At 57.1% G+C, this 22,033-nt stretch overlaps 1 protein-coding gene across 1 annotated transcript; it reads left to right on the top strand.

Moving 5' to 3' along the window:
- Positions 1 to 15,067: 15,067 nt before the first annotated feature.
- On the top strand, positions 15,068 to 18,053 carry LOC140906096 (myb/SANT-like DNA-binding domain-containing protein 7). The gene is made up of 2 exons (XM_073329605.1): positions 15,068 to 16,853; positions 17,442 to 18,053. Exons 1-2 carry the CDS (start codon positions 16,271 to 16,273, stop codon positions 17,480 to 17,482), a joined length of 624 nt encoding a protein of 207 aa, XP_073185706.1. The 5' UTR covers positions 15,068 to 16,270; the 3' UTR covers positions 17,483 to 18,053.
- The last annotated feature ends 3,980 nt before the right edge of the window (positions 18,054 to 22,033 follow it).

Here is a 22,033-nt window from a genome sequence, read left to right as displayed (position 1 = left end):
GGGGAAGCCCGGCGAATACCGAGGGCACCCTGACCCCGGCACCCAGCAGGGGATCCTCCCGGCGGAGCTCCCCATCCCTGGAGCGGAGGCGGCTGGAATGGGAGAGGGAGATGAAAATGAGGGAGCTGGAGGATCATGAAAAACAACGTCAACATGAGCAGGAGGAGAAGGAGAAACAACGTCAACATGAGCAGGAGGAGAAGGAGAGGGAGCGTCAGGAGAAGGAGAGGGAGCGTCAGGAGAAGGAGAGGGAGCGTCAGGAGAAGGAGAAACAAAGACAGCATGAACTGGAGCTGGCCAGGCTGAAGAGCAGTGGGGCCCCGGCTGCGGTGTGTGCGGGGGGACCCAAGACTGCAAGGAACTTTGATAAGTGCTTCCTGGCCCAGCGGAAGGAGGGGGAGGACATAGATAGCTTCCTGACGGCCTTTGAGAATGTCTGTGAGCTGCACAGGGTTGACCCTGCAGACAGGCTCCAGTTTCTCACCCCCTTACTGGACCCCAAAGCCGTGGAGGTGTACAGCCGAATGACAGGGCCGGAGGCAGGGGACTATGAACTGTTCAAGCAGGCCCTGCTCCATGAGTTTGGGCTGACCCCCGAGATGTACCGGAGAAGGTTCCGGAGTCAGCGTAAAACGCCTGAGGTCACCTACCTACAACTGGCCAACCGGATGCAGGGGTATGCCCGCAAGTGGACAGCTGGGGCCCGAGCTAAAGAGGACCTGCTGGACCTAATCGTACTGGAGCAACTGTATGAACAGTGCCCGTCCGACCTGAGGCTGTGGCTGGTGGACAAAAAGCTCGAGAACCCCCAGCACGCAGGGCAGCTGGCCGACGAGTTTGTGAACAGTCGGTCAGGGGGTAGCCGGGAGGAGTCCCAAAAGAACAGGCCCCCCCCGATGCAGAGAGAGAGTCACCACGGGACCTCCCAGCGGGGAAATAGGGAGAACCCCCTCCCACGGGGAACGCCTGGCGTCGGGCCCCTCCGACCCGCTCGAGGGGACCAACGTGACCTGAGCTGCTATCACTGTGGCCAGAGAGGCCACGTACGGACCCAGTGCCCCGGGCTCAGGGACAAACTGAGCAGACCCAACCTACCCAGGGTTAACTGGGTAGGGACCCAGCTGGACGAGGGGCAGACGACCCAGGAAAGGGGGCCTACCAGTTTACCACCTGCCCCGGAGGGAAGAGTACCCCAGGCCAGCTCCACCAGAGGGCTGGAGGCTCTGGACTCAGGGTGCTCAGTTTACAGGGTGGGCGCGGGGCTGTCCCTCCGGAGAGAGTGCCTTGTTCCCCTGGAGGTGGATGGGAGGAAGGTCAATGGATACTGGGATACGGGCGCGGAGGTGACGCTGGCCCGGCCCGAGGTGGTGGCCCCAGATCGGGTGGTGCCCAACACCTATCTGACCCTGACAGGGGTGGGCGGGACCCCATTTAAGGTGCCCGTGGCAAGGGTACACCTGAAATGGGGGGCCAAGGAGGGCCCCAAGGATGTGGGGGTACACCACCATTTGCCCACTGAAGTTTTGATGGGGGGAGACCTAGAGGACTGGCCAAGCAAGCCCCAGGCCGCCCTGGTTGTGACGCGTAGCCAGAGCCGGCGAGGGGCACTGCGCCCTGACCTCGGGGAGGGTATCACACCAGAGGCGCAGGACCCTACCCTGGTGGGGAGGGAGCGCCAAGGGGCACGGCTCAGAGAGGCGGAGGCCTCGGACCTGGCCAGCGAGAGGGAACCGGGCCCCATCCCTTCCCCAGCCGCTGAGTTCCAGGCCGAGTTGAGGAAAGATCCCTCCTTGCGGAAGCTCAGGGACCTGGCCGACCTCAGTGTGGTACGGACCATGAGGAGAGGCTGCCAGGAGAGGTTCCTGTGGGAGAAGGGGTTCCTGTACCGAGAATGGGCTCCCACAAGGGAAGTAGAGTCCTGTGGGATCAGGAGGCAGCTGGTGGTCCCCCAGAAGTATCGCCGCAGGCTCCTGTACCTGGCCCATGACATCCCCCTCGCAGGGCACCAGGGAATCCGGCGCACCCGGCAGAGGTTGCTACAGAACTTTTACTGGCCCAGGGTCTTTACCACGGTCCGGCAGTATTGCCGATCCTGTGACCCTTGTCAGAGGGTGGGGAAGGCCCGGGACAAGGGGAAAGCGGCTTTGAGACCTTTGCCCATCATAGAGGAGCCTTTCCAGAAGGTGGCCATGGACATCGTGGGGCCTCTCAGCAAGACGACCCGGTCGGGGAAGAAATACATTCTGGGGGTGGTAGATTTTGCCACCCGCTACCCCGAGGCAGTGGCCTTAGCTTCCATTGAAGCAGACACCGTGGCCGATGCGCTCCTGACCATTTTCAGCCGAGTGGGGTTCCCCAAGGAAGTCTTGACAGACCAAGGCTCCAACTTCATGTCGGCCCTGCTCCGGTGCTTGTGGGAGAAATGTGGGGTCCGGCACGACTGGGCCTCAGCTTATCACCCCCAGTCCAATGGGCTGGTGGAGAGGTTTAACGGGACGCTAAAGATGATGCTGAAAACCTTTATGAACCAGCACCCACAGGATTGGGACAAGTACTTACCGCACCTGCTGTTCGCATACAGGGAGGTGCCCCAGGAGTCTACCGGATTTTCGCCTTTTGAACTGCTATATGGAAGGAGGGTGAGGGGCCCCCTGGACCTGATGAGAGACGAGTGGGAGGGGAAGGCCACTCCCGATGGAGAGACAGTGGTGGAGTATGTCCTGATCTTCCGAGAGAGACTGGCTGAACTCATGGGCCTGGCCAGGGAGAACCTGGCCAGAGCCCAGAGGAAGCAGAAGGTCTGGTATGACCGCACAGCGCGGGCCCGTGCCTACACCACCGGGGATCAGGTGATGGTTCTCATCCCAGTGAGAAAGAACAAACTACAGGCCGCCTGGGAGGGTCCTTTCAAGGTCGTCAAGCAGCTCAATGAGGTAAACTATGTGGTGGAGCTGTCAAACCGGGCGCACCACCGCCGGGTGTACCATGTGAATATGATGAAGCCATATTATGCCAGGGGGAATGTGGTGTTGGCTGTGTGTGGACAGTGGGAAGAGCAGGGAGATGACCCTTTAGTAGATCTATTCCCTGGGACCAGAGCTGGTTTCCCCCTGGAAACAATTCCCCTCTCGGATCAGCTAACCCCTGCCCAGCAAGCTGAGGTCAGGGGGGTGCTGCATCCGTACCGACAGCTGTTTTCCAACCAGCCTGGACGCACTAATCTGACTGTCCACCGGGTGCAGACAGGGTCGCACCCGCCGATAAGATGCTCCCCCTTCCGAGTCACAGGGAAAACTGCTCAGGACCTGGAAAGAGAGGTCCGGGACATGCTGGCTTTGGGGGTGATCCAGCCATCTGCCAGCCCTTGGGCCTCGCCGGTGGTGCTGGTCCCCAAAAAGGACGGGTCGGTCCGGTTCTGTGTGGACTATCGGAAGCTCAATGCCATCACTGTATCTGATGCCTACCCCATGCCCAGGCCGGACGAGCTCCTAGACAAGCTGGGAGGAGCTCGGTACCTTACCACCATGGACCTTACAAAGGGCTACTGGCAAGTGCCGCTGGATGCAGATGCCCGACTGAAATCGGCCTTTATCACCCCTCTGGGGCTCTATGAGTTCCTGACCCTGCCTTTCGGCCTCAAGGGAGCACCGGCCACCTTCCAGCGCCTGGTGGACCAGCTCCTGAGGGGGATGGAGAGTTTTGCCGTGGCGTATATTGATGACATCTGTGTCTTTAGCCAGACCTGGGAGGACCACGTGTCCCAGGTTAGACAAGTGCTGGACCGACTCCAGGGGGCTGGGCTGACTGTAAAAGCGGAGAAGTGCAAGGTGGGGATGGCGGAAGTATCTTACCTGGGCCATCGGGTGGGGAGCGGCCGCCTAAAGCCGGAACCAGCCAAGGTGGAGGTGATCAGAGACTGGCCCCCTCCCCACACCAAAAAGCAGGTCCAAGCCTTTATTGGGATGGCAGGATACTACCGAAGATTTGTGCCCCACTTTAGCGCCATCACCACCCCCATCACGGAGCTATGCAAGAAGGGGAAGCCAGACAAGGTGGTCTGGACCGAGCAGTGCCAGGTGGCTTTCCGGGCGCTGAAGAAGGCTCTGGTCAGTGGCCCAGTTCTGGCAAACCCAGACTTTGACAAGCCCTTTGTGGTGTTCACCGACGCCTCAGACACGGGACTGGGGGCGGTGTTAATGCAGGAGGATGAAAAGGGGGAGAGACACCCCATCGTTACCTGAGCAAGAAGTTGCTACCCCGGGAGCAACACTACGCGGCCATCGAGAAGGAGTGCCTGGCCATGGTGTGGGCCCTCAAGAAACTAGAGCCCTATCTCTTCGGGCGACACTTCACCGTCTACACCGACCACTCTCCCCTGACCTGGCTGCACCAGATGAAAGGAGCCAACGCCAAACTCCTGAGATGGAGCCTGCTCCTGCAGGATTACGACATGGACGTGGTCCACGTGAAGGGAAGTGCCAACCTGATAGCGGATGCGCTGTCCCGGAGAGGGGGCCCCGAACTTCCCCAGGTCACTGGTCAGCGTGACCCCGCTCAGTTCAGTCTCAAAGGGGGGAGAGATGTGACGATGTGACTCAGCAGGGAGGGGGGAGTGTTGACCTGGGAATGTGCCCTGGGGATGGGAGACCTGAGAGCCTGTCACCTGAGCCAGGAGGGGGAGGGGGAGGTAACACCTCTGCCCAGGAATGTGAACAGGGGCTGCAGCAGGGAACCTGCTGGGTGAGTTTAGTTTCAGTTGGGGGCTGGGTGGAGGAACACAGGGAACCCCAGGGCTGGGGTCTAAGCTCCCTGCTCCCCCAGAAGGACGTGATTGAGGGGTCCTGGTTGTACCCACAAGCTCTGTTTTTGGACTGTGTTCCTGTTGTCCAATAAACCTTCTGTTTTACTGGCTGGCTGAGAGTCTCAGTGGATCCCAGGAAGAGGGGTGCAGGGCCTGGACTCCCCCACACTCCGTGACAACAGGGAGCTGGGAAACGCCCAGAGAAGGCACACCAGGCCATCCAGCTCTGGTCCAGGCTGGGAACTGGGTCTGCAAAGGTGTCTGCATCACTCACCTGGGACGGGGCCTTTGGGGCTCTCCCTTGCTCGCAGGTCCTGGCCATCCCCGACAGGCGGCTCTTCCCCCCGCTCCAGCTTCGAGACGAGCTCAGGTTTGGGGCTTGCAGAGCCTGGGCCCAGGGGAGAAGCACAGTTGGTTTCTGGCACTGCCCCAAGACCCCGGCTCAGGCTCTCCTGGGCTGCTCTGGCAGAGGGGCGGGGTGTCAGGTGTGAAACAGTCATCAGAGTTGGCGCTAAAGGGCCTTCTTGTGTGAGGCAGTCAGAGCGGTTAATTCCCCCAGGGGCCAGACAGCATCTCCCCCCAACCCTCCATCATCCCCCGCCAGGGCTCCCCACTCCACCAGCACCTCGAGCCCTCAGACAAGCCTGCCCAAGCAATGCATGGACCAGGGCTACGAGGCCAGACCTGGGCATAAGCCATTCCCCGGGGTGGCTCAGTGCCAGGCACCAGGCACAACCGGGGTGAAACAGAGACAGGGACCGAGTGAGACCCACAAGGGGTCAGCAGGGATATCGCAGGTCACAGATGAAGTGCACGGACAGGAGCTTATGCAGCCCCACACTACCCTGCCCACGCCTTGCCCGCACTGGTGCCAGCCCACTCCACCCCAGTGCCTGACCCACGCCTCGCCCACCCTGGTCCCAGCCCATCCCATGCCTTGCCCACCCCAGTGCCCACCCCACGCCTCGCCTGCCCCAGCCTGCCCTGGTCCCAGCCCACCCCACCCCACGCCATGCCCGCCCCACATGGTTCCATGATTGTCACATTCAATCAGATTTCCCCACAGCAGGAACATCCGAGTTGGGGGCTGTTGCCCACGGCCGAGGGGGGCTCACCCAGCGAGGCCACCAGCTGGTAATTCTCCGTCATCACGTGGCGGTACATCTCCCGCTGCCAGCCTGCCAGTTTCTTCCACTCCTCCTTGGTGAAATAGACCGCAACGTCCTCGAAGGTCACGGGCCCCTAGGAAACAGGGCGCCCCTGCTCAGAACCAGCCGCTCCCGCGGCCTGCGGACACTCGCAGCCCAGGCTCAGGGCCCTTCACTTTGACCACGTCGCCCCCTCTTGCTGACCTCCACCGGCTCCTTCTCTGCGAGTCTTCACCGTCCGTCCCACCCACCCGCCATCTCTCCCTCCTGCTACGCTGCAAACAAGCCCCTCGGAGCCGCCACAAAACGACCAGATTATCCACCTTCACACCGAGCCCGCGGCCTGCCCCGCTCAGCGCCGCTGCATTGGCCCCGTGCGCCCCCGTCCACCCGCCTGGCTCTTGGCTGGTACCTCCGTTATCAGTGCGTGGGCTCCCGGGGCCACAACGCGAACGCTAGCGAACAACGGCCGAGCCGAGGCTGGCCGGTTCCCGCGGCCCCGCGGGCTCTTCGCAGTGTAACTCCCAGGAGGCAACATGTGGTTCCAGCATCCCAGGGCCTCTGCCCCCTTCACACCAAGCCCCGCCGGGCTCCACGGGAGGATGCAGGAGTCACCCTTTGCTGCTGAAGGGAAGTGAGCCAGGCACAAGCTTGGCTGTTCCAAGCGGGGTGTGCTGGGGAGCCCCTGCTCCGGAATGGCAGGGACTGCGGCTGGGGGGGCCTCTGCAGAGGTGGGGAGCAGCCGGGTTTGAATGGCAGAGATGCTGCCAGGTGACCTGGACTGAGATGCCCTGACAGGAGGAGGGGAGAAAATTACCCCTTATCTGTCTGCACTGCCCTGCACCATGTGCAGTTATTCACTTATCCCCATTTTACGGAGGGGAAAACTGAGGCACAGAGACAGGCAAGGACTAAAAGAGATCCCACAGCAAGTCAGGAACAACACCCAGAAGAGCTAACTCCCAGCCCCTGGCCCCTCATCCACTAGGCCCCATTCTTCTCCCAGAGTTGGGGATGGAACCCAGGTGTCCTGGCTTCCCCCGGGCCCAGCTGCCGCACAAACGAAGCAGCAAGTGGCTGCTGGCTGGAGGCTCCGCTAACTCTCGGTGCCTCCCCATGGCACCGCCCCTCCCTTCCCGAGGTGCACCCCCATAGCCCCCCGTGTGCCCCCCGGCCTGGCCCCGCCGTGCGCCCCCAGAGTCCCCCCCGGCCTGGCCCAGCCCCACTGTGCGCCCCCAGAGCCCCCCGTGCACCCCCCAGCCTGGCCCGGCCGTGCGCCCCCAGAGCCCCCCGTGCACCCCCAGGTTCCCCCCCGGCCTGGCCCGGCCCCGCCGTGCGCACCCAGAGCCCCCCATGGTCCCCCCCCGGCCTGGCCCGTCTGTGCACCCCCAGAGCCCCCCGTGCACCCCAGGTTCCCCCCCGGCCTGGCCCGGCCCCGCCGTGCGCCCCCAGAGCCCCCCAGGGTCCCCCCCGGCCTGGCCCGGCCCCGCCGTGCGCCCCCAGAGCCCCCCAGGGTCCCCCCCGGCCTGGCCCGGCCCCGCCGTGCGCCCCCAAACACCCGTGCGCCCCCCGGCCCCGCCCTACCTGCGCCGAAGCCCCTGCAGCCATTTTCCCCGCTCTCCCTGCGTGCGATGGCGCCGCGGCCGCCCAGCGGGCACATGCCCGAGCCCGGCCCCGCGGTGCAGCGTCCGGCCCCTCGCCAGGGTCCCCGGGCCCCGCTGGCGGCCGCCTCTCCGCGCTCCGCGCCGGCTGCAGGCGCTGCCCGGCTTAGACCCAACCTGCCCCGGGCGCAGCCGGCTCCTGGCGCACGCTGGGGCTGCAGTCCCGGCCCAGCCTCGCCTTTGTGTCCCGGCAACACCGGGAAGCGGCAGCCCCGCCTCGGGCCCCGGGGGTCCGCGCAGCCCGGCCCGCCCGCCGGCTGGGAGAGGCGATTGCGGCCGGGCCCTGCCCTGCCCTGCCCTGCGGGCTCACAACCCGGCTGTTCCGGCCCCAGCAGCCGGGCTGGGTTACAAATGGCTCCGGCTCCAATTCAAGCTGCAAAATCACAAGCGTGGCCGGGCCTGGAGCCCGCTGGGTCCTCTCGCGCCGTCCCGCGGCCGGCTGGAGAGGCAGGGAAGAGCCGAGCCGAGCCGGTGGAAGTCGCTGGCCGGGCCGCTGGACCCAGGGTTGCGGGGGGCTCGCCCAGCTGCGGACGCGGTCGGGAGAGGGGTTCGTCCGCCTCGCTTCTCCGGCTGGCGCAGCGAGCTCGGGGCCGCGGGCGCCGGAGGCAGCCGAAAAAGCAGGAAAGTTGATTTTCCTCTGGCAACCTACAAGCCCCGAGGTGCGAGAGGAAGAGCCCCGGTGCTGCCCAGTCCGGGCGGCCCGGCTGGTGAGCCGGTCGCTACCCCCAGCCAACGCGGGCTGCGCTCACGGCTCCTGCCGGCCCTCTGGCGTGGCCGGTTCCTTGCGCATCCCGCCCCGGTCGGAGCGTCCCGTGAGCGCCGGGCTCGGATGTGGAGCCAGGAGAGCCTGACCCAGCTCGACAACACTCGCTTCACGCGGGAAGGCGGGATGTTTCCCTCCCCAGCTTCTAGTACAGATGGAAAACGCCAGACTCGGAAGGGCGCTGAGCCAAGCTGCTCCGGGGAGGCGGCAGGCGCGGGGCGCCCTCGGGCGGCGAAGCATCGCCGGACTCCGCGCAAAGGCCACCTGCAGCTGGAGCCCAGCGGCTACCAACCCGCCGGACCCCGCCCGGCTTCAGGGAAAGGAGCGAAAGGGGCAAGGCCCGGGGCCTACAGTGGTGGTTTAAGCTGAGGCTTTAAATGAAGGTTTCCTATGTATGCACTGTATGTAAGGGAGCAGTATGACTGCTCAGAGCTCCGGTACGAAACTGCAGAAAAACCTGAGTGTCTCTGGATTAAGTTTAGAAGTGTGTGCAACAAGAGTGATGTAGTGGTGGGAGTCTGCTATAGACCACCGGACCAGGGGGATGAGGTGGATGAGGCTTTCTTCCGGCAGCTCACGGAAGCTACTAGATCGCATGCCCTGATTCTCATGGGTGACTTTAATTTTCCTGATATCTGCTGGGAGAGCAATACAGCGGTGCATAGACAATCCAGGAAGTTTTCGGAAAGCGTAGGGGACAATTTCCTGGCGCAAGTGCTAGAGGAGCCAACTAGAGGGGGCGCTTTTCTTGACCTGCTGCTCACAAACCGAGTAGAATTAGTGGGGGAAGCAAAAGTGGATGGGAATCTGGGAGGCAGTGACCATGAGTTGGTTGAGTTCAGGATCCTGACACAGGGAAGAAAGGTAAGCAGCAGGATACGGACCCTGGACTTCAGGAAAGCAGACTTCGACTCCCTCAGGGAACGGATCGGTAGGATCCCCTGGGGGACTAACATGAAGGGGAAAGGAGTCCAGGAGAGCTGGCTGTATTTCAAGGAATCCCTGTTGAGGTTACAGGGACAAACCATCCCGATGAGTCGAAAGAATAGTAAATATGGCAGGCGACCAACTTGGCTTAATGGTGAAATCCTAGCGGATCTTAAACATAAAAAAGAAGCTTACAAGAAGTGGAAGGTTGGACATATGACCAGGGAAGAGTATAAAAATATTGCTCGGGCATGTAGGAATGTTATCAGGAGGGCCAAATCGCACCTGGAGCTGCAGCTAGCCAGAGATGTCAAGAGTAACAAGAAGGGTTTCTTCAGGTATGTTGGCAACAAGAAGAAAGCCAAGGAATGTGTGGGCCCCTTACTGAATGAGGGAGGCAACCTAGTGACAGAGGATGTGGAAAAAGCTAATGTACTCAATGCTTTTTTTGCCTCTGTTTTCACTAACAAGGTCAGCTCCCAGACTGCTGCGCTGGGCATCACAAAATGCGGAAGAGATGGCCAGCCCTCTGTGGAGATAGAGGCGGTTAGGGACTATTTAGAAAAGCTGGACGTGCACAAGTCCATGGGGCCGGACGAGTTGCATCCGAGAGTGCTGAAGGAATTGGCGGCTGTGATTGCAGAGCCACTGGCCATTATCTTTGAAAACTCGTGGCGAACCGGGGAAGTCCCGGATGACTGGAAAAAGGCTAATGTAGTGCCAATCTTTAAAAAAGGGAAGAAGGAAGATCCTGGGAACTACAGGCCAGTCAGCCTCACCTCAGTCCCTGGAAAAATCATGGAGCAGGTCCTCAAAGAATCAATCCTGAAGCACTTGCATGAGAGGAAAGTGATCAGGAACAGCCAGCATGGATTCACCAAGGGAAGGTCATGCCTGACTAATCTAATCGCCTTTTATGATGAGATTACTGGTTCTGTGGATGAAGGGAAAGCAGTGGATGTATTGTTTCTTGACTTTAGCAAAGCTTTTGACACGGTCTCCCATAGTATTCTTGTCAGCAAGTTAAGGAAGTATGGGCTGGATGAATGCACTATAAGGTGGGTAGAAAGCTGGCTAGATTGTCGGGCTCAACGGGTAGTGATCAATGGCTCCATGTCTAGTTGGCAGCCGGTATCAAGTGGAATGACCCAAGGGTCGGTCCTGGGGCCGGTTTTGTTCAATATCTTCATAAATGATCTGGAGGATGGTGTGGATTGCACTCTCAGCAAATTTGCGGATGATACTAAACTGGGAGGAGTGGTAGATACGCTGGAGGGGAGGGATAGGATACAGAAGGACCTAGACCAATTGGAAGATTGGGCCAAAAGGAATCTGATGAGGTTCAATAAGGATAAGTGCAGGGTCCTGCACTTAGGACGGAAGAACCCAATGCACAGCTACAGACTAGGGACCGAATGGCTAGGCAGCAGTTCTGCAGAAAAGGACCTAGGGGTGACAGTGGACGAGAAGCTGGATATGAGTCAGCAGTGTGCCCTTGTTGCCAAGAAGGCCAATGGCATTTTGGGATGTATAAGTAGGGGCATAGCGAGCAGATCGAGGGACGTGATCGTTCCCCTCTATTCGACATTGGTGAGGCCTCATCTGGAGTACTGTGTCCAGTTTTGGGCCCCACACTTCAAGAAGGATGTGGATAAATTGGAGAGAGTCCAGCGAAGGGCAACAAAAATGATTAGGGGACTGGAACACATGAGTTATGAGGAGAGGCTGAGGGAGCTGGGATTGTTTAGCCTGCAGAAGAGAAGAATGAGGGGGGATTTGATAGCTGCTTTCAACTACCTGAAAGGGGGTTCCAAAGAGGATGGCTCTAGACTGTTCTCAATGGTAGCAGATGACAGAACGAGGAGTAATGGTCTCAAGTTGCAGTGGGGGAGGTTTAGATTGGATATTAGGAAAAACTTTTTCACTAAGAGGGTGGTGAAACACTGGAATGCGTTACCTAGGGAGGTGGTAGAATCTCCTTCCTTAGAGGTTTTTAAGGTCAGGCTTGACAAAGCCCTGGCTGGGATGATTTAACTGGGAATTGGTCCTGCTTTGAGCAGGGGGTTGGACTAGATGACCTTCTGGGGTCCCTTCCAACCCTGATATTCTATGATTCTAGGATTCTATGATTCTATCTGCTGATTTCAGTCGCTCTGATTCAAATCAGTTCACCCGACAGCGACAGCTGCCTCTCCCCCGGCCGGGCAGCTCCCGGGGCAGCTCCCTGGTGACAGGGGTGGAGGCAGAGAAAAGCCACTTTCCCCCTCACGCCGCTCTTCCTGCCCCGGGTTTCTGCCCCCTTCCAGCGCCGGTTGCTTTCCCTGTAACGACCTGCGAGCCTCGCCAGGGCCAGCAGGGGGCGTGCCGGGCCCTGAAGAGCAAGGGCCTCGCACCTTGTCCAACATTCCTCCAACCTGGGGGAGGGTGCAGTGGGCTGGGAGCCTGGAGACGGAGTTCAAAGCTCCTCTCCCATGGGGTGGTGTTAGCAATTCTGTGCCATTCACAACCCATCAGTGACCAGATCCTCAGCCCCCTACCTTGGGAGGCAGCAACCATCATTCCCACGGGGTAATGGAGAAATGGCACTAGGTCACTTCTGGCAGTTGGGGGACTAGAACCCCTGTCCCCAGCAATGCAGCGTGATGCTCCCCAAGGGCACCCAAGGTTGGGCAGCACCTCACCCCCACCTGCCCTTAGCACAAAGCAGTCTTGTCTGGTCCTGCTGTGGATCAGCTCCCTGAACCCACCAGCCTCTGACAACACAATCACTGCCTGCCAGGCCCCCACAGGCCTTGTCCTCTCTGTATCGGTAACACCAGGCCCACACCAACCCCGAATCCTCAGAGCGTTCCCCGCCACGTCCAGCCCCTGGCCCCCCTCAGACTGACCATGCTGGCTGTTCCCCGAAGGACCAGGACACCCCCGTTGAACACACAGCCCTTTGATACGTTACTAGTGAAAACAAGGGCACGTTTATCACCAGAGATTCAGGGGATGGTGATAAGAACCCTGGAAACAAATGGTTACGTGTAAAACAAACTGTAAGGTGCTTTCTTGAGACTGAGCCTGGCAGGTTACGCACTCCCTGAAGAAGTTCATCTCACCCCAAATCCTCCGCCGTCTTCTCAAGCCAGGTTGGCTGAGACCCTGCTTCCAAATGCGCCTCCATCCCCGTCCTGGGCGCAGAACCCCCGTGTGTCTCCTCTGCCTTTGAGACACACACCCCGAGTTCACCGGCTTTACCCACGGCCCGGACAAGCCCCTGGGCCGGGTGTTTCCTGTGTGCTCCGTTCCTACTGACCTCGGGTCTCCTCAGTAACATTTGACTTCGTATGTGAGTGGGCAGAATTTACAGCCCAACAGAGAGACAGGATCCCTCCTGCCCAGAGGCGGCACCTTTTGGAGACCACTTTGACCTCACCACCTTAAGAGCACAATTGGCTGGCCCAGACCCATAGCTCCTGCGCCGTGTGTGTGAGACACTTCACAGGGATGTTGACCGGCGTGACCCCGGCTTTCGGGTAAGACCGCGCCTGACATTCGTCTGTGCCCCAGAATGTTCACACCTGATGCAGGAGCTCTCGGTAAGGCCCCCCCCCCCTTGTCAGTTGGGCTAAGCAGTTTTGGGGTCACAGGCTGACCCTAGCACCAGGCACAATCGTGCTACTAAGGAATCTTAGCAACTGCCCCAAGCAGGAGAGCCGGTGAACGGCCCCGGCGCGGCCCCCAGAGCAGCAGGCAGTAGAGCCGCTGTAACTACTGTCTAGTGGCATCGTGGCCCAGACGTGAGAGGAGAGATAGGACACGGAGCTTCCCCACAGCTCTCCTGCCCTCCCTGTGCGAGCAGGGCTGGGTCGCGTCAGGGCTAGCTGTTCTCCCCGACAGGCCGGGACAGAGGGACGACCTTTCGCATGTAACACCCCTGTAACTACTCACCGTCCTCGACACCTACCAGATCCCAGAGCTGCCGCAATCCAGCAGCTGGTTCCAGGGGACACGCACAAGCCAGACGACTGTGGGTCGCTGGCTCTGCAGCAGGAATCGCAGCTGGAAAAGCCCCTCTGACAGGAGAACGGACAGCCTGAGTCCACTGCCCACACTCTCGTTATTGGGTGAGTTTTTCACAGCCCAGCAGCCCGGCCCAGCAACCCAAGATGGCTGCCGTGACTTGTTATTTCGGGCCATCGGTGGGTCCCGTTCAGAGGAAGGCAAAGCAGGGAGGCGGGCTTGGAACAGTCAGCACAGGGGAGAGGGGCCGTGTCAAACCTGCAGAGAGCAGCTGGGGACACCAGGGTTCCCGATTGCTGGCAGCTGCCAGGCTGGCTTCACCCAGGGGCCAGCGCCTCTGTCATAGAGTCCCCGGGCGATGCTCTGGATCTGCTTCCCATGAAGCCAGGCAGGACTCTGGGGCAGTCGCCTTCCTGGGAGCAGCCTGTCTGCAGGACACACAGCTCACCCGGCTCCACCTTCCTGGGTCTGACCTCGGAGCATTCAGCCTCCTCTGCCCCTCCGTGCACTTCCCCCCAGCGAGTCCGCTCAGGCGGGGTCCTGGGGAAGCCAGAGGGTCCTGCTCCCCAACTCTGCAGTCAGACGGGACTCTCAGCCAGCCAGTAACACAGAAGGTTTATTAGACGACAGGAACATGGTCTAACACAGAGCTTGCAGGTGCAGAGAACAGGACTCCTCACTGCACACCCCTGCCCTCTAGGGCTCTGCAAGGATCATACACCCTTACCCCACCATGTAGATACTTAAGAACTGCATAGGGGAAACTGAGGCACCCCCACACTATTCAGAGGAAACATTAAGAACAGTCCTGCTTCGTCACAGCTTCCCTGTGGGTTCATTCCCCCAGCCTGCATGTCTGGGGGAGGGGGCGCCCTGGTCCTAGCACCCTGAGGCCTGGGTCTCCCATACACCATGCTGGGGGGACACAGCCCACACAGGCTAGTACAGTATCTACTTAAGCGGCTTCTGCAGCTACTGGGCCAGCTTCAGCCCAGCTCCCAGGCTCGGGCAGTTCAGAGCTCTGCCAACACCTTTGCAAACCAACCCTCGGCTTTGGGCCCCACAGCCAGGAGAACGGCGTTGAAATGCGCTGGCTTTCTGCTTCCTGTTCCTCTGGAGGGCATCTTCCTGCCCCAGCAGACTCCACACACGCCCCTTGGAAGCGAGACCTCTGTCCTGTCCCCGCCCCAGGGGGTTTGGTGGAGTGGAACACGCGCCCCGGGAGGCCTTGCTCAGGGATGCTCGTTTAGACAGTGTCGGCGAGCGCACATTTCCCAAACCACCCAGCGGGGTCGCTCTTGGATTGCTGCAGCACACTGCCACCGCTCACCATGTGGGCACAAATCGTGCAATATCTGGTGTTTTACATAAAGCCCCAGCTCCTGGAGTCATGTGAATATATGGGAAGCACAGGATCATTGAACTGCAGGACTGGAGGAGTCCTCGGTAGGTCATCCAGTTCAGCCCCAGTGCTGAGGCAGGACTAAGTATTACCTACACCATCCCTGACAGTGTTTATCCCACCTGCTCTTAAAAACCTCCAGTGACAGAAACTCCACCACCTCCCTGGGCAATTTACAGGCAGTCCTAACTTTATGACGTTCAACTTACAACGAACAGCACGTACGTTTCTAAACGGACACCCTGATTCGACTTATGACAGTGGTTTCGACCTGACGATGCCCGGTCTCGCAGTGGAGTTGATTGTGGTTCCGAGTTACAACGTTTTGACTTACGACACAATTTTCAGGAACCGATTGTGTCGTAAGTCCGAGGACTGCCTGTTTTCCAGTCCTTAACCACCCTGGCAGGTAGGGAGTTTTTCCTACTGTCCAACCTAAACTGCCCTGGCTGCAATTTAAGCCCATTGCGTCTTGTCCTGTCCTCAGAGGTTAAGAAAAACATTTTTTCTCCCTCCTCCTTTTACATACTTGAAGACTCTGATCATGCCTCCTCTCAGTCTTCTCTTCTCCAGACTAAACAAACCCAATTTTTTAATCTTCCCTCGTAGGTCATGTTTTCTGAGACCAACCTTCGGTGCCTTCAGCACCCCTGTATCACACCATGAGCCCCCGGCAGGGAATCCCCCTGGACTGGACGCCTGGGAAGGACTTACACATCCAAGGGAATAATGCACCCCCCCCAATTTCCATAGATTGGAGTGACTCTCAGCCAGCGCTGTAAAACAGAAGGGTTTATTAGATGTCTGGAACACAGTGTAGGAAGTTCTTAGTTCACATACAGAGTTACAGCATAGTCCATCCAGGCCAGTCCTGAGCCCTCTGACCTCCAGTCCAGAAGAAGGAATCCTGCTTCCAGCCTACACTAACAACTCAACTGACCCCTCCTTCATCCTTTGCTCTCCAGTTGGTCACTGCTGTCTGGCTTCCCCGCAGAGGGTGGGCCACCCATGGTCGTTAGTTGCCAGGTACCAAAGGGCTGTGCAGTTGGAGTGGCCATTGTCCTCCCCGGGCCCCAGAATCATAGAATATCAGGGTTGGAAGGGACCTCAGGAGGTCATCTAGTCCAACCCCCTGCTCAAAGCAGGACCAATCCCCAATTAAATCATCCCAGCCAGGGCTCTGTCAAGTCTGACCTTAAAAACCTCCCTGGTCTACACTAGGACTTTAGGTCGAATTTAGCAGCGTTAAATCGATGTAAACCTGCACCAGTCCACACAATGAAGCCTTTTATTTTGACTTAAAGGGCTCTTAAAATCGATTTCCTTACTCCACCCCTGACAAGTGGATTAGCGCTTAAATCGACCTTGCCGGCTCGAATTTGGGGTACTGTGGACACAATTCGATGGTACTGGCCTCCGGGAGCTATCCCAGAGTGCTCCATTGTGACCGCTCTGGACAGCACTCTCAACTCAGATGCACTGGCCAGGTAGACAGGAAAAGAACCGCAAACTTTTAAATCTCATTTCCTGTTTGGCCAGCGTGGCAAGCTGCAGGTGACCATGCAGAGCTCATCAGCACAGGTGACCATGATGGAGTCCCAGAATCGCAAAAGAGCTCCAGCATGGACCGAACGGGAGGTACGGGAACTGATCGCTGTTTGGGGAGAGGAATCCGTGCTATCAGAACTCCGTTCCAGTTTTCGAAATGCCAAAACCTTTGTGAAAATCTCCCAGGGCATGAAGGACAGAGGCCATAACAGGGACACGAAGCAGTGCCGTGTGAAACTGAAGGAGCTGAGGCAAGCCTACCAGAAAACCAGAGAGGCGAACGGCCGCTCCGGGTCAGAGCCCCAAACGTGCCGCTTCTATGATGAGCTGCATGCCATTTTAGGGGGTTCAGCCACCACTACCCCAGCCGTGTTGTTTGACTCCTTCAATGGAGATGGAGGCAATATGGAAGCAGGTTTTGGGGACGAAGAAGATGATGATGATGATGAGGTTGTAGATAGCTCACAGCAAGCAAGCGGAGAAACCGGTTTTCCCGACAGCCAGGAACTGTTTCTCACCCTGGACCTGGAGCCAGTACCCCCCAAACCCACCCAAGGCTGCCTCCTGGACCCAGCAGGCGGAGAAGGGACCTCTGGTGAGTGTACGTTTTAAAATACTATACATGGTTTAAAAGCAAGCATGTGAAAGGATTACTTTGCCCTGGCATTCGCGGTTCTCCTAGATGTACTCCTAAAGCCTTTGCAAAAGGTTTCTGGGGAGGGCAGCCTTATTGCGTCCTTCATGGTAGGACACTTTACCACTCCAGGCCAGTAACACGTACTCGGGAATCATTGTAGAACAAAGCATTGCAGTGTATGTTTGCTGGCATTCAAACAACATCCGTTCTTTATCTCTCTGTGTTATCCTCAGGAGAGTGAGATATAATTCATGGTCACCTGGTTGAAATAGGGTGCTTTTCTTCAGGGGACACTCACAGGAGCCCATTCCTGCTGGGCTGTTTGCCTGTGGCTAAACAGAAATGTTCCCCGCTGTTAGCCACAGGGAGGGGGGAAGGTTGAGGGGGTAGCCACGCGGTGGGGGGAGGCAAAATGCGACCTTGTAACGAAAGCACATGTGCTATGTATGTAATGTTAACAGCAAGGTTTACCCTGAAAGAGTGTAGCCACTGTTTTATAAAATGTGTCTTTTTAAATACCGCTGTCCCTTTTTTTTTCTCCACCAGCTGCATGTGTTTCAATGATCACAGGATCTTCTCCTTCCTAGAGGCTAGTGAAGCTTAGAAAGAAAAAAAAACGCACTCGCGATGAAATGTTCTCTGAGCTCATGCTGTCCTCCCACACTGACAGAGCACAGACGAATGCGTGGAGGCAAATAATGTCAGAGTGCAGGAAAGCACAAAATGACCGGGAGGAGAGGTGGCGGGCTGAAGAGAGTAAGTGGCGGGCTGAAGACAGGGCTGAAGCTCAAATGTGGCGGCAGCGTGATGAGAGGAGGCAGGATTCAGTGCTGAGGCTGCTGGAGGACCAAACCAGTATGCTCCAGTGTATGGTTGAGCTGCAGCAAAGGCAGCTGGAGCACAGACTGCCACTGCAGCCCCTCTGTAACCAACCGCCCTCCTCCCCAAGTTCCATAGCCTCCACACCCAGACGCCCAAGAACGCGGTGGGGGGGCCTCCAGCCAACCAGCCACTCCACCACAGAGGATTGCCCAAAAAAAAGAAGGCTGTCATTCAATAAATTTTAAAGTTGTAAACTTTTAAAGTGCTGTGCTTAAAGTGCTGTGTGGCATTTTCCTTCCCTCCTCCACCACCCCTCCTGGGCTACCTTGGTAGTCATCCCCCTATTTGTGTGATGAATGAATAAAGAATGCATGAATGTGAAGCAACAATGACTTTATTGCCTCTGCAAGCGGTGATTGAAGGGAGGAGGGGCAGGTGGTTAGCTTACAGGGAAGTAGAGTGAACCAAGGGGCGGGGGGTTTCATCAAGGAGAAACAAACAGAACTTTCACACCGTAGCCTGGCCAGTCATGAAACTGGTTTTCAAAGCTTCTCTGATGCGTACCGCGCCCTCCTGTGCTCTTCTAACCGCCCGGGTGTCTGGCTGCGCGTAACCAGCAGCCAGGCGATTTGCCTCAACCTCCCACCCCACCATAAACGTCTCCCCCTTACTCTCACAGATATTGTGGAGCACACAGCAAGCAGTAATAACAGTGGGAATATTGGTTTCGCTGAGGTCTAAGCGAGTCAGTAAACTGCGCCAGCGCACCTTTAAACGTCCAAATGCACATTCTACCACCATTCTGCACTTGCTCAGCCTGTAGTTGAATAGCTCCTGACTACTGTCCAGGCTGCCTGTGTACGGCTTCATGAGCCATGGCATTAAGGGGTAGGCTGGGTCCCCAAGGATACATATAGGCATTTCAACATCCCCAACGGTTATTTTCTGGTCTGGGAATAAAGTCCCTTCCTGCAGCTTTTGAAACAGACCAGAGTTCCTGAAGATGCGAGCGTCATGTACCTTTCCCAGCCATCCCGCGTTGATGTTGGTGAAACGTCCCTTGTGATCCACCAGTGCTTGCAGCACTATCGAAAAGTACCCCTTGCGGTTTACGTACTCGCCGGCTTGGTGCTCCGGTGCCAAGATAGGGATATGGGTTCCGTCTATAGCCCCACCACAGTTAGGGAATCCCATTGCAGCAAAGCCATCCACTATGACCTGCACATTTCCCAGGGTCACTACCCTTCACATCAGCAGATCTTTGATTGCGTGGGCTACTTAGAATCATAGAATCATAGAATATCAGGGTTGGAAGGGACCCCAGAAGGTCATCTAGTCCAACCCCCTGCTCAAAACAGGACCAATTCCCAGTTAAATCATCCCAGCCAGGGCTTTGTCAAGCCTGACCTTAAAAACCTCTAAGGAAGGAGATTCTACCACCTCCCTAGGTAACGCATTCCAGTGTTTCACCACCCTCTTAGTGAAAAAGTTTTTCCTAATATCCAATCTAAACCTCCCCCACTGCAACTTGAGACCATTACTCCTCGTTCTGTCATCTGCTACCATTGAGAACAGTCTAGAGCCATCCTCTTTGGAACCCCCTTTCAGGTAGTTGAAAGCAGCTATCAAATCCCCCCTCATTCTTCTCTTCTGCAGGCTAAACAATCCCAGCTCCCTCAGCCTCTCCTCATAACTCATGTGTTCCAGTCCCCTAATCATTTTTGTTGCCCTTCGCTGGACTCTCTCCAATTTATCCACATCCTTCTTGAAGTGTGGGGCCCAAAACTGGACACAGTACTCCAGATGAGGCCTCACCAATGTCGAATAGAGGGGAACGATCACGTCCCTCGATCTGCTCGCTATGCCCCTACTTATACATCCCAAAATGCCATTGGCCTTCTTGGCAACAAGGGCACACTGCTGACTCATATCCAGCTTCTCGTCCACTGTCACCCCTAGGTCCTTTTCTGCAGAACTGCTGCCTAGCCATTCGGTCCCTAGTCTGTAGCTGTGCATTGGGTTCTTCCGTCCTAAGTGCAGGACCCTGCACTTATCCTTATTGAACCTCATCAGATTCCTTTTGGCCCAATCTTCCAATTGGTCTAGGTCCTTCTGTATCCTATCCCTCCCCTCCAGCGTATCTACCACTCCTCCCAGTTTAGTATCATCCGCAAATTTGCTGAGAGTGCAATCCACACCATCTTCCAGATCATTTATGAAGATATTGAATAAAACCGGCCCCAGGACCGACCCTTGGGGCACTCCACTTGATACCGGCTGCCAACTAGACATGGAGCCATTGATCACTACCCGTTGAGCCCGACAATTTAGCCAGCTTTCTACCCACCTTATAGTGCATTCATCCAGCCCATACTTCCTTAACTTGCTGACAAGAATACTATGGGAGACCGTGTCAAAAGCTTTGCTAAAGTCAAGAAACAATACATCCACTGCTTTCCCTTCATCCACAGAACCAGTAATCTCATCATAAAAGGCGATTAGATTAGTCAGGCATGACCTTCCCTTGGTGAATCCATGCTGGCTGTTCCTGATCACTTTCCTCTCATGCAAGTGCTTCAGGATTGATTCTTTGAGGACCTGCTCCATGATTTTTCCAGGGACTGAGGTGAGGCTGACTGGCCTGTAGTTCCCAGGATCTTCCTTCTTCCCTTTTTTAAAGATTGGCACTACATTAGCCTTTTTCCAGTCATCCGGGACTTCCCCGGTTCGCCACGAGTTTTCAAAGATAATGGCCAGTGGCTCTGCAATCACAGCCGCCAATTCCTTCAGCACTCTCGGATGCAACTCGTCCGGCCCCATGGACTTGTGCACGTCCAGCTTTTCTAAATAGTCCCTAACCGCCTCTATCTCCACAGAGGGCTGGCCATCTCTTCCGCATTTTGTGATGCCCAGCGCAGCAGTCTGGGAGCTGACCTTGTTAGTGAAAACAGAGGCAAAAAAAGCATTGAGTACATTAGCTTTTTCCACATCCTCTGTCACTAGGTTGCCTCCCTCATTCAGTAAGGGGCCCACACATTCCTTGGCTTTCTTCTTGTTGCCAACATACCTGAAGAAACCCTTCTTGTTACTCTTGACATCTCTGGCTAGCTGCAGCTCCAGGTGCGATTTGGCCCTCCTGATAACATTCCTACATGCCCGAGCAATATTTTTATACTCTTCCCTGGTCATATGTCCAACCTTCCACTTCTTGTAAGCTTCTTTTTTATGTTTAAGATCCGCTAGGATTTCACCATTAAGCCAAGTTGGTCGCCTGCCATATTTACTATTCTTTCGACTCATCGGGATGGTTTGTCCCTGTAACCTCAACAGGGATTCCTTGAAATACAGCCAGCTCTCCTGGACTCCTTTCCCCTTCAAGTTAGTCCCCCAGGGGATCCTGGCCATCCGTTCCCTGAGGGAGTCGAAGTCTGCATCACTTGCATCACAGCAGCCCCCACAGTAGATTTGCCCACTCCAAATTGATTCCCAACTGACCGGTAGCTGTCTGGCGTTGCAAGCTTCCACAGGGCTATCGCCACTCGCTTCTCAACTGTGAGGGCTGCTCTCATCTTGGTATTCATGCGCCTCAGGGCAGGGGAAAGCAAGTCACAAAGTTCCATGAAAGTGCCCTTACGCATGCGAAAGTTGCGCAGCCACTGGGAATCGTCCCAGACCTGCAACACTATGCGGTCCCAGCAGTCTGTGCTTGTTTCCCGAGCCCAGAATCGGCGTTCCACAGCATGAACCTGCCCCATTAGCACCATGATGCATGCATTGGCAGGGCCCATGCTTTCAGAGAAATCTGTGTCCATGTCCTGATCACTCACGGGACTGCGCTGACGTCGCCTCCTCGCCCGGTATTGCTCTGCCAGGTTCTGATGCTGCATATATTGCTGGATAATGCGTGTGGTGTTTAATGTGCTCCTAATTGCCAAAGTGAGCTGAGCGGCCTCCATGCTTGCCTTGGTATGGCGTCCGCACAGAAAAAAGGCACGGAACGATTGTCTGCCGTTGCTCTGACGGAGGGAGGGGCGACTGAAGACACGGCTTACAGGGTTGGCTTCAGGGAGCTAAAATCAACAAAGGGGGTGGCTTTACATCAAGGAGTATTTCAGGCAGGACTTCACGGAGGGTTCCAATAAGAAATGGTGCACCTAAGTTATTGTTCTTATTGGAACAAGGAGGTTAGCCTGGCCACTGATTGATACATGGCTAAATTTACCTCGCTGCATCTTCTCTGTGAGTGACTGCAGTGTGACTTAGAGGAATGAGTCCCCTAGACAGGGGAGGAGGCAAATGAGTACAAAACAAATCTG

Source organism: Lepidochelys kempii, chromosome 2 (assembly GCF_965140285.1).
Source record: "Lepidochelys kempii isolate rLepKem1 chromosome 2, rLepKem1.hap1, whole genome shotgun sequence".
Classification (NCBI taxonomy): domain Eukaryota; kingdom Metazoa; phylum Chordata; order Testudines; family Cheloniidae; genus Lepidochelys; species Lepidochelys kempii.
This window is presented reverse-complemented; position numbering and strand designations above follow the sequence as displayed.

Bases quoted from the DNA above. Each gene is read 5' to 3' on its own strand.
- LOC140906096 (XM_073329605.1), top strand. From the start codon at position 16,271: ATGCAGAGCTCATCAGCACAGGTGACCATGATGGAGTCCCAGAATCGC. The intron at 16,854-17,441 runs GTGAGTGTACGT...TTTCTCCACCAG, and splicing joins AGGCGGAGAAGGGACCTCTG to CTGCATGTGTTTCAATGATC.